A 19,447-nucleotide genomic window follows, 5' to 3' on the forward strand; every position below is an offset into this window, starting at 1 on the left:
GTGTAGGAACAGGGGTGTCAGAACAGAGGTGTACGAACATGGGTGTAGGAACATGGGTGTAGGAACAGAGCACAGGGGTGTCGGAACAGGGGTGTACGAACATGGGTGTCGGAACAGGGGTATAGAACAGGGGTGTATGAACATGGATATAGGAACGGGGTATAGGAACAAGGGTGTATGAACATGGGTGTAGGAACAGGGGTATAGGAACAGGGGTGTCGGAACAGGGGTGTACGAACATGGGTGTAGGAACATGTGTGTAGGAACAGGGGTGTAGGAACATGGGTGTAGGAACAGGAGTGTAGGAACATGGGTGTAGGAACAGGAGTGTAGGAACAGGAGTGTAGGAACAGGAGTGTAGGAACAGGAGTGTAGGAACAGGAGTATAGGAACATGGGTGTAGGAACAGGAGTGTAGGAACAGGAGTGTAGGAACAGGAGTGTAGGAACAGGAGTGTAGGAACAGGGGTGTATGAACATGTGTGTAGGTACATGTGTGTAGGAACAGGGGTGCAGGAACAAGGATGTAGGAACATGGGTGTAGGTACAGGGGTGTAGGAACTGGGTAAGAATCACTAGACTCGGTGGGTACCGGAGGCTAAAATGACAAGAAGGCCCAGCAGCAGGCACCGGCTGAGGGACAAAGACTGTGCAGTCATCCCCGAGGAGTGGATGGTGGCGGTTTTGATCTCAGAGGTTAGAAGTGCAGAAAGGGGCACATGGGAGACCAGCGTCGGGCTAGAATAGTTGATGAGAGAGTCAATCTTCTCAGCCTCCTTGCTGCAGGCTTCAATCTGCCAAAGAGAGGACACACATCCAACAGTCACTTGAGGAGGCAACTGACTTGTCTTTGCTGCTGTCCTCTTGTTCCCTCTTATGAATGAAGAACACCAAGTGCATTTACATTAGGGGTGGAATACAACACCACTGGTATCTGTACATGTTTTAGTCCACAAAATATCAGTATTTTAATCTGTTATTCGGAGTTGAACTGGGAGTGGTTGAATAACTTTGAAAGTTACAATTTCTAAGAATTACATTTTCAACGCAAAATCTATCTGTTCACAAAATCTGACAAAAATAAATGACATCAAAACTTAACCATGTGCTACACTGTAGCGCCATTTGATGATAAATGATGAATTTAGCATTTGACCTCCACCCAACCCTCCATCTGGGGAAACTGAACTCTGAAGTTAGATTCATTGAGTAAATTAGACTGAATTATACATCTGTTCAGAAGCGATGACAACCCCCCCCCCGTCATTTTCTGTGATAACAATAAAACTAGACATCCCAGAAAGGTGAACCAGTTCCTCTGGATACCACGTTTATTGACAGGAACGTTTCATCACTCATCCAGGCAACCTCTTCAGTCTCAGCTGACGGCAGGTATCCCCATCATTAAGCAGCCATTGTAACTCTAATGAAACGTCACGCCTGCTTGCACATGAAGCTGATGGTTGGTTTCATACTCCATGCTGCTGGAGTTGTGATGAGGAGTCAGAAGACAGGTTATAACTGCGGGTCTCACATCTCCTCACTTGTTCCCACTGCATCACAGAATCCATTTAAAATGCTGCTCCTCCTTTATGAACCTGTTGATGGTTCAGGGCTGAACTACATCATACATCACTGACCAGCTTGTACAATATCAACCTTCCAGACCTTGCAGGTCATCCGGGCTGCTGGTGAAGAGCCGCCGCGGTGAGGCCATCATGTAGCTTACATGAAGACATCAGACTTGTCCAAGGTGTGAGTACGTTTAGATCCAGGTTAAAAACTGCATTTCACTGAATAACACTTTAACTCTGTTTGAATGTTACATTAATATTATTTTTCGTACAGATGTTCACTTATTTTTCATACAGATGTTCACTTTTCAACCTAATGTAGCCTAGACCACACCTGTAGGCATGCACATGAGCGGTGGAGCGCTGAGTAACAACAGCCATTCAGAGTGATCCAGCGCTGAATCAGGACCGCTGCTGTGTACACTACAGGGACCTTGTCTGAGTGACACATAATTATGTAGTAATTCTTTTAAAAGTTTGTTCTCACAGTGTGCTGTGATGAGGTGATAATGAGGTGAGGCAGATGAGAGCTGATGAGGAGCTGCCACGTGGACACCAGGTCTGGTGCAGAGGGGCAGAAGAGAAAGTAGATGGTGTGTTGACAGCAAGAGAAAGCCGGTTCAAGCCAGCGTTTTTCAGCATCATGAATCATTTTCAGAGCGCCGTGTAGTTTTGCTTCCTTTTAGTATTTCCTCTCAGTGGAACAGCAGCAAGGCCACAGACTGCTGGCTGTTCATAAGGACACAGCGACACGGAAAATAAAAAAGACAAGGTATAAAGAAATGTAAACTCAACGCTCCTATGTGTCCTTCATTCCTTTATACCAATCTTTATCATCCTTTCTTCATACCCTCATTTCTTCCTCCTTCATTATTTTGTTCACCTCCATTTTTACCCATCAACATTTTGCTTATTTCAGTCGATCCTCTCATCCAGAACAAGGCCTCACACAGCACGGTTCCTCAGGTTCACAGCACGGCAGGTTCACAGGATGGCAAGTTCAGCTCAGTACAGGTTCAGTACAGGCTCAGTACTGGTTCAGTACAGGCTCAGTACAGGTTCAGTATAGGTTCAGTACAGGCTCAGCACAGGCTCAGTACAGGTTCAGTACAGGCTCAGTACAGCTTCAGTACAGGTTCAGCACAGGCTCAGTACAGGTTCAGTACAGGCTCAGAACAGGCTCAGTACAGGCTCAGTACAGGCTCAGTACAGGTTCAGTACAGGCTCAGCACAGGTTCAGTACAGGCTCAGCACAGGTTCAGTACAGGCTCAGCACAGGCTCAGTACAGCTTCAGTACAGGTTCAGCACAGGCTCAGTACAGGCTCAGTACAGGTTCAGTACAGGCTCAGCACAGGCTCAGTACAGCTTCAGTACAGGTTCAGCACAGGCTCAGTACAGGCTCAGTACAGGTTCAGTACAGGTTCAGTACAGGCTCAGCACAGGCTCAGTACAGGTTCAGTATAGGTTCAGTACAGGCTCAGTACAGGTTCAGTACAGGCTCAGTACAGGCTCAGCACAGGCTCAGCACAGGTTCAGTACAGGCTCAGTACAGGTTCAGTACAGGCTCAGTACAGGTTCAGTACAGGTTCAGCACAGGTTCAGCACAGGTTCAGTACAGGCTCAGTACAGGTTCAGTACAGGTTCAGCACAGGCTCAGTACAGGTTCAGTACAGGTTCAGTACAGGTTCAGCTCTGTGGGCCACCAAACAGTCCCAGTCCAACATGAGATGTGATGCTGAAGACGCAGACAGATGGATGGAGGGTGCTCTGCATCTTAAACCACATGGCTGGAGGACAGATATTCATCTCCAGCAGCAGGAGTGGGGGACCACTAGACATGGGCATGCATGTGGAACCTGCATGAGGAACTGTGTTGATGTGTGTTGCTGGTGTTTCACCGGCCTTCTGTTGATACGGAAACTCCCAGTGGTGTTTATCTGTGTGTGTGTGCAGCAGCGATCCTCAAACACATCGTTAGTTACAGTTTAACGAGGGCCTGACAGACCATTCACTGTTCTGTCTCTCTTACTGTCCCCTCACACCAAACATTACACAAAGAGTTTGTGTCAACAATTATTTATCTTGAAATATCCTCCCCCACAGCATGTATGTGTGTGTGTGTACACCAGTGCTTATGCTGCAGGTGTGTTGCACACACACATGCTTGCTTGTTTTATGACTAGTCTCATGTACACGGGTCTTTGTGGAAACAGTTTTCCGCAGCGTTGTGGTCTTTTGTCCACTCACACTGCGTCTCAGGTCACCGGAAATGGACCTTTTGTGAAAAACTCCTTCCTGGAGGAAGATTTTCAGAAACTCCGTTTTCAGTGTTGACACGTAGACAGGGGAAACAAGTTTTTGGCCTTTTTTCAGGCTTCTGATTGGCCAACATGGCCTTAGGGATATATCGCCACCTGTTGGTTGGACATACTCTTGACAGTGCTTTACATTACATTGTGTTTCTACATTTTCATTTGGACAGAGTGTTTGTGTGGATGGGATCCCCCCCCCCCTTTTTCTCCCCAACTGTATCTGTCCAATTACCCCACTCTTCCAAGCCGTCCGGTCTCTGCTCCACCCCCTCTGCCAATCCGGGGAGGGCTGCAGACTACCACATGCCTCCTCCCATACATGTGGAGTTGCCAGCCGCTTCTTTTCACCTGACAGTGAGGAGTTTCACCTGGGGGATGTCGCGCGTGGGAGGATCATGCTAATCCCCCCCGAACAGGTACCCTGACCAACCAGAGAAGGCGCTAGTGCAGCGACCAGGACACATACCCACATCCGGCTTGCCACCCACAGACACGGCCAATTGTTTCTGTACGGATGCCTGACCAAGCCGGAGGTAACACGGGGATTCGAACCGGTGATCCCCGTGTTGGTAGGCAATGGAATAGACCGCTACACTACCCAGACGCTCCTGGATGGGGTTTTTTAAGAACGAAGGAGGAAAAACCCTGTTTTCAGAAAGACCCATGAACGCGTGGACTCGGCATCAGTCACCTGCAGCGGGGTGGGCTTCTGGTCGACAGGAGCGATTAGGACCACCAGTTCATGGTTGATGCTCAGATAGCCAAAGACGTCACACTGTGGGATGGACACATGAAGCCGGAGCATATTGAGGACGTCATGCACCGTCACCGGCTGGTTCCTGTTCAGCTGGAGGATGGGGTTAAAGGTCAAACGGAAAGAAGACGGAGACAGAAAGAGAGATGTGGAGAGGTGACCAACATCATAATATCATGAACTGCTCAGGTCAATATGCGATTACACTTTAGATTTTCTCATTCAGGAGACACTTTATAAGAGATGTCTGTGGAGATGTATATCAGTCATCTGAACATGCACTGGACTGTCAACGACTATCTTCTTCAGTTCTCATGTCATCAAGGAAACCTGGCTTTTATTCTGTTCCTCCCCCACATGAAGGGCAGAAGGTTTTAAAAGCCACAGTGACAGTCCACAGTGTGTTTTATCTCATTTTGACCTACATGAGGGAACCAGCAGATAAACTCATGTGTCACCAACAGGCATCACAGTGGACTAGGTAGTCACAAAAGGAAGACTACATGTCCAGTGTACGTAGCATGATAAGAGATTCATATTGTAAAACAGCTGCACAATGCCATCTACCAATATTACCAACGTTACAGCCAACGGTGCCATGTCATGTCAAGGGCAGATTTTACTTCCTGAACACTTGTGGTGTATTTTATGGATTTTGGGCTGCTGATCATGAAAATCATCTTAAAAATGTCCTATCACATACTGTTTTGTAGATATGACTGGCTGTCACTAGCTATGATACCCTAACTGGCTGTCACTAGCTACGATAACATACCTGGCTGTCACTAGCTATGATACCCTAACTGGCTGTCACTAGCTATGATAACATACCTGGCTGTCACTAGCTATGATAACATGACTTGCTGTCACTAGCTATGATACCCTAACTGGCTGTCACTAGCTACGATAACATACCTGGCTGTCACTAGCTACGATAACATACCTGGTTGTCACTAGCCATGATAACATACCTGGCTGTCACTAGCCATGATAACATACCTGGCTGTCACTAGCCATGATAACATACCTGGCTGTCACTAGGTACGATAACATACCTGGCTGTCACTAGCTACGATAACATGACTTGCTGTCACTAGCTATGATACCCTAACTGGCTGTCACTAGCTACGATAACATACCTGGCTGTCACTAGCTATGATAACATACCTGGCTGTCACTAGCCATGATAACATGACTGGCTGTCACTAGCCATGATAACATACCTGGCTGTCACTAGCTATGATAACATGACTGGCTGTCACTAGCCATGATAACATGACTTGCTGTCACTAGCCATGATAACATACCTGGCTGTCACTAGCTATGATAACATGACTTGCGGTCACTAGCTATGATAACATGACTGGCTGTCACTAGCAATGATAACATACCTGGCTGTCACTAGCAATGATAACATACCTGGCTGTCACTAGCCATGATAACATACCTGGCTGTCACTAGCCATGATAACATACCTGGCTGTCACTAGCCATGATAACATGACTGGCTGTCACTAGCAATGATAACATACCTGGCTGTCACTAGTTATGATAACATACCTGGCTGTCACTAGCTACGATAACATACCTGGCTGTCACTAGCAATGATAACATACCTGGCTGTCACTAGCTATGATAACATACCTGGCTGTCACTAGCTATGATAACATACCTGGCTGTCACTAGCTATGATAACATGACTTGCTGTCACTAGCTATGATAACATGACTGGCTGTCACTAGCCATGATAACATACCTGGCTGTCACTAGCCATGATAACATGACTTGCTGTCACTAGCCATGATAACATACCTGGCTGTCACTAGCTATGATAACATGACTGGCTGTCACTAGCCATGATAACATGACTGGCTGTCACTAGCAATGATAACATACCTGGCTGTCACTAGCTATGATAATATACCTGGCTGTCACTAGCAATGATAACATACCTGGCTGTCACTAGCTACGATAACATACCTGGCTGTCACTAGCTACGATAACATACCTGGCTGTCACTAGCTATGATAACATACCTGGCTGTCACTAGCTATGATAACATACCTGGCTGTCACTAGCTATGATAACATGACTTGCTGTCACTAGCTATGATAACATGACTGGCTGTCACTAGCCATGATAACATACCTGGCTGTCACTAGCTATGATAACATGACTGGCTGTCACTAGCTATGATAACATGACTGGCTGTCACTAGCCATGATAACATGACTGACTGTCACTAGCTATGATAACATGACTGGCTGTCACTAGCTATGATAACATACCTGGCTGTCACTAGCCATGATAACATACCTGGCTGTCACTAGCTATGATAACATACCTGGCTGTCACTAGCCATGATAACATGACTTGCTGTCACTAGCCATGATAACATACCTGGCTGTCACTAGCTATGATAACATGACTGGCTGTCACTAGCTATGATAACATGACTGGCTGTCACTAGCCATGATAACATGACTGGCTGTCACTAGCTATGATAACATGACTGGCTGTCACTAGCTATGATAACATACCTGGCTGTCACTAGCCATGATAACATACCTGGCTGTCACTAGCTATGATAACATACCTGGCTGTCACTAGCCATGATAACATGACTGGCTGTCACTAGCCATGATAACATGACTGGCTGTCACTAGCCATGATAATATACCTGGCTGTCACTAGTTATGATAACATACCTGGCTGTCACTAGCCATGATAACATACCTGGCTGTCACTAGCTATGATAACATACCTGGCTGTCACTAGCCATGATAACATGACTGGCTGTCACTAGCCATGATAACATACCTGGCTGTCACTAGCAATGATAACATACCTGGCTGTCACTAGTTATGATAACATACCTGGCTGTCACTAGCTATGATAACATACCTGGCTGTCACTAGCAATGATAACATACCTGGCTGTCACTAGCCATGACACCCTAACTGGCTATAACTGCTGCCAGGACAGTAATCTGTGTGCAACCTGAGTGAAATGTAAAGAAGTTGTAGCATCTTCGTCTGTTACTGTCATCATTACATAATTCAATGTTGTCTAGCAGCCTCATGTCACCACATCATTAAATTATCTACTCATTTTGAAGTTGACATGTTTCAGTTAGCTCTCACCACCAGCAGATGTCAACAATGTGCACACTTATGAACTGCAGTTTTTTTCCCCCTAAAATCATCAAACTGGAAAGTGAAATGTGTACATTGTTACAGTGATAAGATCCTACTTGAATTAAAAGATGAACTGCGACGTTACTCTTACTTTAGCAAAGACGTTCATCTGTTCCTTGTTCCACAGGATCTGCAGCACGCTGGCACACAAAGAACAGCAGGCCCCTGGAGGATGATACAGAGATGATACAGAGATGATAAGGAGATGATACAGAGATGATAAGGAGATGATACAGAGGTGATACAGAGATGATAAGGAGATGATACAGAGATGATAAGGAGATGATACAGAGATGATAAGGAGATGATACAGAGGTGATACAGAGATGATAAGGAGATGATACAGAGATGATACAGAGATGATAAGGAGATGATACAGAGGTGATACAGAGATGATACAGAGGTGATACAGAGATGATACAGAGATGATACAGAGATGATAAGGAGATGATACAGAGATGATAAGGAGATGATACAGAGGTGATACAGAGATGATAAGGAGATGATACAGAGATGATAAGGAGATGATACAGAGGTGATACAGAGATGATAAGGAGATGATAAGGAGATGATACAGAGGTGATACAGAGATGATGCAGAGATGATACAGAGATGATGCAGAGAAGATACAGAGGTAATACAGAGATGATACAGAGATGATACAGAGATGATGCAGAGAAGATACAGAGGTAATACAGAGATGATACAGAGATGATAAGGAGATGATACAGAGATGATACAGAGAAGATACAGAGATGATACAGAGATGATAAGGAGATGATACAGATGATGCAGAGAAGATACAGAGATGATACAGAGATGATACAGAGATGATACAGAGAAGATACAGAGATGACACAGGTAATACAGAGATGATACAGAGAAGATACAGAGATGACACAGGTAATACAGAGATGATGCAGAGAAGATACAGAGATGACACAGGTAATACAGAGATGATACAGAGAAGATACAGAGATGACACAGGTAATACAGAGATGATACAGAGAAGATACAGAGGAAATACAGAGATGATACAGAGATGATAAGGAGATGATACAGAGATGATGCAGAGAAGATACAGAGATGATACAGAGATGATACAGAGATGATACAGAGGTAATACAGAGATGATTCAGAGGTGATACTGAGATCATACAGATGATACAGAGGTAATACAGAGATGATACAGGTAATACAGAGATGATACAGAGGTAATACAGAGATGATACAGGTAATACAGAGATGATGCAGAGGTGATACTGAGATGATACAGAGATGATGCAGAGATTATACAGAGATGATACAGAGATGATGCAGAGATGATGCAGAGATGATGCAGAGATGATACAGAGATGATACAGAGATGATGCAGAGAAGATACAGAGATGATACAGAGATGATGCAGAGATGATACAGAGATGATGCAGAGATGATGCAGAGATGATACAGAGATGATACAGAGATGATACAGAGATGATGCAGAGATGATACAGAGATGATGCAGAGATGATACAGAGATGATACAGAGATGATACAGAGATGATACAGAGATGATGCAGAGATGATACAGAGATGATGCAGAGATGATACAGAGATGATGCAGAGATGATACAGAGATGATACAGAGAAGATACAGAGTAATCACGGCGACAGTTTTTTATGAGCTAACTCAGACTCAGACTTTAACTCAGACTCAGGTTTAGACTCAGACTTAGATTTAGAGTCAGACTCAGACTCAGATTTAGACTCAGACTTCGTTGCAGATTTTATGATTATATGTATCTCGGCTGATCAGAATTGAGCTATTTATGTCCATCTGTACCATTAAAGCACTGTGAAATGAATTTTCATTGAAAAGTGACAGACCAGTTGTCTCACAAGTCACTGCTGCACAATAGTTTAAGTGGAGACAGTATAGGATTAGTCACCGGTCCAGACTTCCATGAGTTTAATGGAAATACCACCGTGCCCAGTGTGTCCCTGACTGTGTGCAAGAGCGTATCCACTCACCAGGCGGGGTTACAGGGACACAGCCAGGGTTTGACAGAGGAGGACAGGAGATGAAGCTGCACCCCGAGTCAGACACAAAGTCAGACACCACCCCCACTGCATGGCATGGCCCCTCATAGTCCACAGCTATGCGGTCTGAGAAGGCCTCACACACCGTGTTGTAGGTCTCACTGTTATGACCACAGATCTGCTGTGGCTTTGCACAGGCATCCTGAGAATAGAAGAGTAGAATAGAAGAATAGAAAAGAAAAGAATAGGATAGAATAGAATACACTTTGTCGCTGTACATACATTCAATGAAATTCATGCTCTCCATGTAACCAGCCTATTGTATAGGAGCAGTGGGCAGCTGCAGCACCCATGGACCATCTCCAGTTCTTTTTTCCATTGCCTTGCTCAGGGGCACAGGCAGGAGTATTAACCCTAACATGCATGTCTTTCTGATGGTGGGAGGAAACCCACGCAGACACGAGGAGAACATGAGGAGAACATGAGGAGAACACATACACATTCATGAACATGAATACACACATGCACGGAAAGACACACACTTTACTGACAGACACGACTACAGTATTGATGCTATACTGGTACAACTACAGTACTGATGCTATACTGGTACAACTGTAGTACTGTTGCTATACTGGTACAACTACAGTACTGATGCTATACTGGTACAACTACAGTACTGATGTTATACTGGTACAACTATAGTATTGATGCTATACTGGTACAACTATACTAGTACAACAACAGTATTGATGCTGTACTGGTACAACTATACTAGTACTGATGCTATACTGGTACACCTATAGTACTGATGCTATACTGGTACAACTACAGTACTGATACTATGCTCTACTGGTACAACTATAGTACCGATGCTATACTGGTGGTGGGAGGAAACCCACGCAGACAAGAGGAGAACATGAGGAGAACATGAGGAGAACACATACACATTCATGAACACGAATACACGCATACACATGCACGGAAAGACACACACTTTACTGACAGACATGACTACAGCACTGATGCTATACTGGTACAACTATAGTACTGATGCTATACTGGTACAACTATAGTACTGATGCTATACTGGTACAACTATAGTACTGATGCTATACTGGTCCAACTATAGTACTGTTGCTATCCTGGTACAACTACAGTACTGATGCTATACTGGTACAAATATAGTACTGATGCTATACTGGTCCAACTATAGTACTGTTGCTATACTGGTACAACTATAGTACTGTTGCTATACTGGTACAAATATAGTACTGATGCTATACTGGTACAGCGAAAGGGCTTTTTATTGTATGGCAGACTAAATTCTACTGCATTTGAGAACATGAGTCCAGGTTTTTTCAACCAGCAGCTGCTGCAGAGATGCTGAGATATGCTGTAAATTGGTGCTCATGGAGGAAGAGTATGAAGGCCTTTGATATGTGGACACAGGACTCATCCATGCCAAGATTCTGTGACATGATGTTTATCCTACCTGGCACTGGCCCATGTATGCCAGGCTCTTGCCCATCTGGTGCAGCTGGCAGAGGCTGGTGTGGACCATGCTGTCTGTGTCACAGGCTGGTTCCAGGTGACTCTTGTCACAAGTTGAAGACCGACCAACACACTCGTACTGGTGACAGGGGTAGTCAGCTATGTCACTTAGACACACCCGCCATTTTGGGATGCATCTGAAGGAAAAAACATACAGGAAGAACAGAAAAACAGAAAGGAGACTTGAATCCACAAACACACACAGCTCCTGAAACAGGCTATGGTTATCTCACGCATTGACTATTAATATTAATTAAGAATTAATTAATTAAAATAATATTACTGTGCCTCGTAAGGCACTGGAATATTAAACCAGTTTCACAGAAAAGAAGGTTAGCTCTGTTATCTGTTAGCTCAGTCAGCTGAGGGTTGAGTCCACACAGTTCTCACCAGGAGTGCAGGGAGTCAGTGCAGCAATCGATGAGCCGGTACAAATCCATAAAATATGTAAACCATAAAATAAATTAAAATAATCCAAAGGTCTCAAGGAGTCACCGAAAGTCATTAAAAGTAAGCAGAGCTACAAACAAACAAACCATAGATGGCGACCGAAAACCACAAGAAAATGGTATCAAACTCGTATGACACCTTTCTCTCCGACGAGAGAACTGAATAGGATGGCCACCAATCTACAGTCTAGTGTTAGTAAGTACTGCGGAGTTTGGGTTCCATGCAGAGGGGCAGCCACACAGTTTCTCTGTTGCCCTCCATGGAGAAAGCATGTAATACTACTACTACGAGACTACTAATAAATAAAAAAGGCTTCTATGCACCCTATGCATTGCCTTTGTGCACTGCCTGTTGAGACATATGTCCTATCGGACTTGAACCTAGTTTTTTTGCATTGTGGCTTCCTGACTAGATCCTTGTTTGTGTTGTATTAACTCTCAGATGTACGTTGCTCTGGAGAAAAGCATCTCGTATCGAATTGTAGCACTGTAACACACGTGTGTGGTTGTTGGGTTCTGTCTGAGAGCTGGTGATGGAGAGCTGAGAGGGAAGTTAAGAGTTTTTGTAAGATATGGCATAAGATTAGAGCCATCAATGTGTGATGCAGATAAGGGTTTGAGAGTTGTGTGTGGGTGTGGTGGAAAGAATAAAAAAAAATAATTATTCAAACACTCAAAAATGTTGACACCATCAAAACATGTTAAAAATGTATTCATATTTATGATTTTTCCTGGATAAAACAGGATTAAAACAACACTTATTATGCTAATGTTATTGCAGCACTTGTGACCACAATCATCTGAAAGAATAAAAGCCCTTCATGCCTGCCAACTAAGACAGCAGGGGGAAGAGAGACAGGTGGGGTGTTCTAGAAAGACAGGTGGGGTGTTCCAGAAAGACAGGTGTGGTATTCAAGAAAGACAGATGGGATACTCTGGAAGGACAGGTGGGGCATTCTGGAAAGACGGGTGGGGCATTCTGGAAAGACGGGCGGGGTATTCTGGAAAGACAGGTGCGGTATTCAAGAAGGACAGGTGGGGTGTTCCAGAAAGACAGGTGGGACATTCTAGAAGGACAAGTGGGGTACTCTAGAAAGCCAGGTGCGGTGCCCCCGAAAGCCAGGTGGGGGGGGGGGTTTCTAGAAAGACAGGTGGGGTGTTCTAGAAAGAGGAAGAAGAGAACGTGAGCAAAAGAATGAGAATCCAGATCAGAATAAGAACCCAGAAAAATCATCAGGAGAATTGTCCAACAACAAGGAATCAGATGAAAAGAGTCTGAAGAAAGGGCTGCGGGAATTCAGCTGAATCTGAGTCTGCTTGGTTTCCATCTTATCTCGCCAGTGGAAGATGGAGGGGACAGGATCTTAGTACTTTGCGTATCCAGTGAAACAAGAAAAAAGTTCAAGTTCAAACATTTTTTCAGCCAATAATATAGCCAGTACAATAATACAGACAGTCAGGTGGGGGACGTGGGGGTGTGGCAGCACAGATGCCCGTCATAGTTAAGACTACAGTCTTACATGACCTCGTTTCCCCCCTGGCTGTTTCTTAAAGCTGAAGTTGATTTTAGCATCATGGAACCGAGGAAAGACTGGGTGGAAAGCAAAACAGATTACTGTGCAAACCAGTATATAAGGAATCATTTCCATAACTGCTTACAGATATTTACTGACTGGTCAAGATCACCGGAGTGAAACAAAGAGATCTGAATTATTTTTGCAACCAACAAATCCTGCAGAAAGCAGCATGTATTTTGGCTTCTTCTGGACATGTTCTTGCAAGGGAATTTTCTCTGTTGCCATCGGGGTGTCATTATGTTTTACCTGCTTGTAAAATTAACTGTTATTCTAAATCATTCACGCCCTCTGCAATTCCACTACTAAATGTGCCGTGTTTTTAAAAAAAATCTGATCGTTTCATTGTGTTTACCAAGTTTATCTAGCCTATCAACATCATTCATTATTTATAGATCTTATAAACTTAGTCCACATTTAGCTGCCTGTAGTGTTCTGTGTTTGTTTGCACGTTTCTGTGTTTTGTGTACAATAAGGTGCTCCAAACATATTGCCCCTAGTGTGAGTAATAAAGTTGTTTGTATTGTATATGACGGAGCTATAGGAATGAGGAGGAGAGATGATGCAAGTGTGCTGAGAAAGATTAAGGAGGTGATTCTAAAAGTAGAACAAAGGTCATACAAATGGGGATTTAAACTTTCAGCCAGTAAGTCTTGCTATATGTACTTCACTAAGAAGAGAAAAATAGATGAACAGTCTCCATTTATATGGACGACCGATGAAAAAAGGAAAGGAATTTAAATATCTGGGAGTTTGGCTTGATGAAAGATGTACATGGAAGATACACATTGAAAAACTAGAAACAAACCCCCTCTTGTAGGGGGTGAAAAGAGGAGCTGAGTGCGTAAGTCGCCTTCTGCCGGTACATAGCCTCTCCGTCACCAAGACTCCTGCAGTGCCTCCTCATGGCCACACACGGTAACTGGGTACTTTGCGGTCCCAGACCAAACTGTAGGGGATCTCGGAGCAGCAGTGGGCCCCAGAGAGAAGCCCACCGGTGTGTGGACACGCCCTGGTGTCTCTCAGCCACTGTCCCAGCTATGGGCTAATAGCAACTAAGTCCTCAACGGCGGAGCGGGTGGAAGATGGTGGCTGTGAGGAGCGCCACAACGGCCGCAAAGGCAGAAGAAGGCTGCAGCAAAGAAGGGCCCCCAGTTGTCTTGGTCTCCATGCCACTGGATCCCGGTCTTTCTATGCCAAGGACTGTGTGGAGGCTGCCTGTGCACCAGCCTCCCCACATTAAAAGATTCCACGCAAAGGCATCCTCCCGAAAGGGAATCGGACCGTTTAACATCCCGGACAAAGTCCTGTGGCGATCAGGAAGTGGTGACGGGGGCAGGACCGTGAAGTCTGGCAGCTCCTTGCCACAACCTGACACACAGGCGGTGGGTGTCTGATTCAGTCGTTAAGCTCTTGGGCTGAGGCAGAAAAAGCTTTTCGGCAGCTGCACCACCCACTACTGAGCAGCCCTATTTAGGATCCACTCTGCTCACCCCAGTAGGGGAAGGGGCTGGAAAAGGTGCCCTAAACATAGCCTGCCTCGAAAACTCCTGTCTGGGCTACCGAACCCAGAGGGATCACCACTAACCGGTCAGAAACGTAAACGGAAGCAAACTTACATTGGAACCTGGAATGTGCGGACCCTCATGGACAACAAACACAGTGATCGACCCGAAAGGCGAACTGCCATCATCGCCAGGGAGCTAAGGAGATTCCGGATCGATATCGCAGCACTCTCCAGGTGGTCCAGTGCCCAAGATCCGGTGAACAAAATGATATCATAACAGGTATACATCATGGTAAAAACCACGAAAACAAGACCCAGGTTGCAAAAAACTGAATTAGGTATTTACACCAACATGGATCTGATTTACACCACCTTGGTCTGAATTACACCACCATGGTCAGTACTGTATACTTTTTAATGTTCCTATTGCTATGTGGACAGGCCTCATGAAAGGAAGTAAACTCCAGGATGCTGCGAGGCTTCATTTCCATTAGGCACATTATATAAGGTATTTCTTCAGGGATATGATCATAAATCAGGAGGGATTTAGCTGTGAGTCACAGTGCATTTAAAAGCTCAAGGCAGAAGCTGGCTGTCCGAATCCACACCAAGTTTTTCCACCTTGCCTTGTGCACTGGAGTCTTGTGGTGTTTCCAACATGTCTGTGAATGTTCTCATTCATCCAGGTCATGGTTCTCCAAAGGAGTTGAATCAAGTGCAACTGGACTTGGTATATATCCGTGAAGACGTTTCGCCTCTCATCCAAGAGGCTTCCTCACTTCGTGCCTTCCTGACTAGACCAAGCTAGTCTGACTGGCTGCTGATGAGACTCAGTATTTATCCTCTAGGAGTCGTTGTCAGAGCTATTGATATGCGTGGCTCTTTGTGATCAGATGTTTACCAACGAGAAGAACACAAACACCTGAGGGGAGCTTTAAAAACCTGCGGCTACCCCAGGTGGACCTTTGTGAAAACTGCAACACGTTCCAGAAAGACCAACCAGGTGAGCGACGAGGAGAAAAGGAACAGAAGGAATAGCACAGTCATCCCGTATGTTTCTGGGGTCTCCGAGAAACTCAGGAGAGTTTTCAACAAACACCGCATCCCGATATACTTCAAACCCAGCAACACACTCCCACAAAGACTGGTTCATCCCAAAGACCGTGTACCACACACCCGGAACAGCAATCTGGTGTATGCTGTACAATGCAATGAGGATTGCACTGACCTATACATAGGAGGAACCAAACAACCACTACACAAACGGATGGCCCAACACAGAAGGCCAAACTCCTCAGGACAAGACTCAGCAGTCTATCTACACCTAAAGGAGAAGACACACTCCTTCCAGGACAGCAACGTACACATTTTGGACAGAGAAGATAGATGGTTTGAAAGAGGGGTGAAGGAAGCCATCTATGTGAAACTGGAAAAACCATCCCTCAACAGAGGAGGAGGTCTGCGACACCACCTATCTCCCACTTACAATGCCGTCCTTTCATCTCTACCCAGGAGACTCCAGAAGCCTAGCCTCCAAGAACAACAGTCGCTCACTAACAGCTCCAACCACTCTCATCACCACTGAACAATGAAGTCGAGACTAACCCCCCCAACCACCGTCGCTGCTAAACAAATGCAAATCAACAGCTCCGATGGCGACGGGCCCGGCTGGACATTGGAGCACAGGAGAGCCACGCATATCTATGGCTCTGTCAGCGGTGTTTCCAACCCTTACGCATAGTTCGATCAGAGCCCCTGTGGGCATCTGCCCCAATCGCAGAGCTACCAGGCCTCAATAAATGTGACACATTGTGTGTAATAATTGGTAAAATGATTTCAGCAATGTTGACTCTGTTTCATCACAAGTGGCTCTGGGAGACTTGGAAGAAGTAAATACTGGCTTTGTTTGATTAGAAAACATACATGTCTCATCAAGCCTACATATTTTCTAACCAGGTGTCTACCTCTGGTTTCTCTGGCAGGGTTTGGTAGAGCAGGGGTCACTGCGGCGACAGTGGCCGTAGACAAACTGGTGATCCTTGAAGCCCATGCAGCGAGCCACACAGGCGCTGGGGTAAGTTCGCCCATTACCAGCACACACTGGGACAAAATGGTCAGGACAGCCACATGGAAGACCTGTAGGAGCACATGATTAGGGGGGGGGAGAGATGGGGGGGGGGGAGAAATAGCAACAGATTGAAGCTAAGAATCATTTACAGCATCAACAATGATATGCAGTGTATTACTCCTTAAGAACATGGCTTAGGACAAAGAGAGGACACATACAAACACATACACACACACAACGTACTAACACACACACTTGTTTTTTTCAATACTTGTGAGGACCCTCATTGACTACATTTATTCACTAGCCCCTAACCCTACCGTTGACCCTACTTGCATAAACTTTACCCTAATCATAACCTAATCCTCATTAAAACCTCAACGGAAACCCAAGTCCTAACCCTAAAAGCAGAGGATGTACTTCCTGCAGCAGCTGAACAAGTTCAACCTGCCAAAGCCGGCGATGGGGCACTTGTTACGGGTCCCAGACTTGGTACCACAGCAAGAACAGGGATATCCTGTAAAATACAGGTAGAGGTCAGCAGTAGTGATGACACGGAGTGTTCTGTTCATCAGCCACATTGCATTTATCCTCAAATTCATAATAAAATACTAAACACATAACATTTCTCTGCGTCAGTCTATATTTCAGTCCATAAATGCCGCTTAAGTGCATAAACATCCGTGAATCCAGTGGTCCCATAATATCTCACAGAGTGTCTCACGTTTCTGGTGTATTTCAAGCAACATTCTGGTACATATTCGGATACTTGTATATAAGGGAATCAGGGCTAATATGATGATATAGTGCAAGTTACAGCAATAATCAACCGTACTTAAAGCAAGCAACGTGTAGTCTGTGAGGAGTCTGGAGTTACACACTTCATTTGAACAGAACTATCATTCATAGAGAAATATAAAACATTTTCAATGTAAAACCATTAGGCTATAATTAAATATCACAGTATTACTTTAACTTGAAACTGCAGACATTACACTATTAACATTCTCCACAAACAAGTGCATCTCTGTAGCATAACTGTTTTGTTATATAAGGTACTTAACAATATACAGATTTTCCGTAGGCTATTATATATGTAGGAGCCCAAACAAAACACTGCAAAGTAAATCAACCTAAAACCTAGTGACCGGCTTGCAAGACAATACTTGGCTGAAAGAAACCCAAACATGCGTGGTGCGGTGACTGCCCACCCAGCGGCATCTGAACATGCCGCCTTTACACGGTGGTGGAATTTCAGTTTTAAAAGTTTGACACAAATCTTAAAATGCAATCAAAATATCCTTTGATATTAAATACCCCACTCACCCAACTGAGGCTAGGCTTTAAGAAGTTGATATTGGTAACTTTCGCCAACTACTAACCTGTAAAATTCAGTTAGAGGTCGCAGCAATGAAGACACGGTGCTCAGTTTGTCATCCAGGTTGCATGTGGGGTGTGGGCGGAGGTTTCCCCCTGAGACAACCTGGGGCGCAACGGCTCCAGTGTCAAAAGTTCCGTGTGGGTGCTGATTACAGTTACCATTTCTCGTCACAATACATATGAAAAATAAAGGACGTCATTGTCACCTACATAATTAGAGATAATATTAGGACCTGGAGATCAAAGAAATTACCGTTCAGCTAGTCAAATTAAATAACACAAAAGCGGTTGCACAATTTTGGGATGTACCACACATATTTAGACTACAGTCATTGAGCCCATCCTCACCTCCTCCATCACCTGGTAAGCTGCTGCAACTGCCAACGACAAGTGCAGACTGCAGTGTGACATTTGCTCTGCTGAGAGAGCGATTGGCTGCAACCTGCTGTCCCTTTATCACCTGTACACCTAGGACACTGAGGTGAGTAGGAAAGATCATGGCCGACCCTTCCCACCCAGGCCATGGTCTCATCAAAACACTCCCCTCTTGGGGGTGACTGGCGAGAGTAGTGGTCTATTCCATTGCCTACCAACACCGGGATCCCAGTTCGAATCCCTGTGTTACCTCTGGCTTGGTCGGGCATCCCTACAGACACAATTGGCCGTGTCTGTGGGTGCAAAGCTGGATGTGGGTATGTCTCCATGGAAATAGTGCCACCTCTGGTCGGACGGGGGCGCCTGTTCAGGCGGGAGGGGGAACTGGGGGGAATAGCGTGATCCTCCCACGCTGCCTGGTGAAACTCCTCACTGTCAGGTGAAAAGATGCGGCTGGTGACTCCACGTGTATGGGAGGAGGCATGTGGTAGTCTGCAGCCCTCCCCGGATCAGCAGAGGGGGTGCAGCAGCGACCGGGAAGGCTTGGAAGAGTGGGGTAATTGGCCGGATACAATTGGGGAGGAAAAAAAAAGGGGGGGGGGACAAAACAAAACAAAACAAAAAAAACAACACTCCCCTCTGGCAAGAGGCTATGGCCTATAAAAATCCGAACCTCACACCA

General features: G+C 45.1%; 1 protein-coding gene across 1 annotated transcript in view; it reads right to left on the reverse strand.

Moving 5' to 3' along the window:
* Positions 1-389: 389 nt before the first annotated feature.
* The window catches only part of reck (reversion-inducing-cysteine-rich protein with kazal motifs), a 92,400-nt gene continuing 73,342 nt past the window's right edge, over positions 390-19,447 (reverse strand). Inside the window, exons 16-21 of the mRNA XM_056299188.1 lie at positions 16,907-17,078; positions 11,354-11,549; positions 9,850-10,060; positions 7,928-8,001; positions 4,578-4,733; positions 390-793 (exon numbers count right to left, since the gene is read on the reverse strand). Coding sequence (XP_056155163.1) covers positions 575-793; positions 4,578-4,733; positions 7,928-8,001; positions 9,850-10,060; positions 11,354-11,549; positions 16,907-17,078 — 1,028 coding nt within the window. The 3' untranslated portion in view covers positions 390-574. The remainder of the gene's footprint in view (positions 794-4,577; positions 4,734-7,927; positions 8,002-9,849; positions 10,061-11,353; positions 11,550-16,906; positions 17,079-19,447) is intronic.

This window comes from Lampris incognitus, chromosome 19 (genome assembly GCF_029633865.1).
Source record: "Lampris incognitus isolate fLamInc1 chromosome 19, fLamInc1.hap2, whole genome shotgun sequence".
NCBI classification, from domain to species: Eukaryota; Metazoa; Chordata; class Actinopteri; order Lampriformes; family Lampridae; genus Lampris; species Lampris incognitus.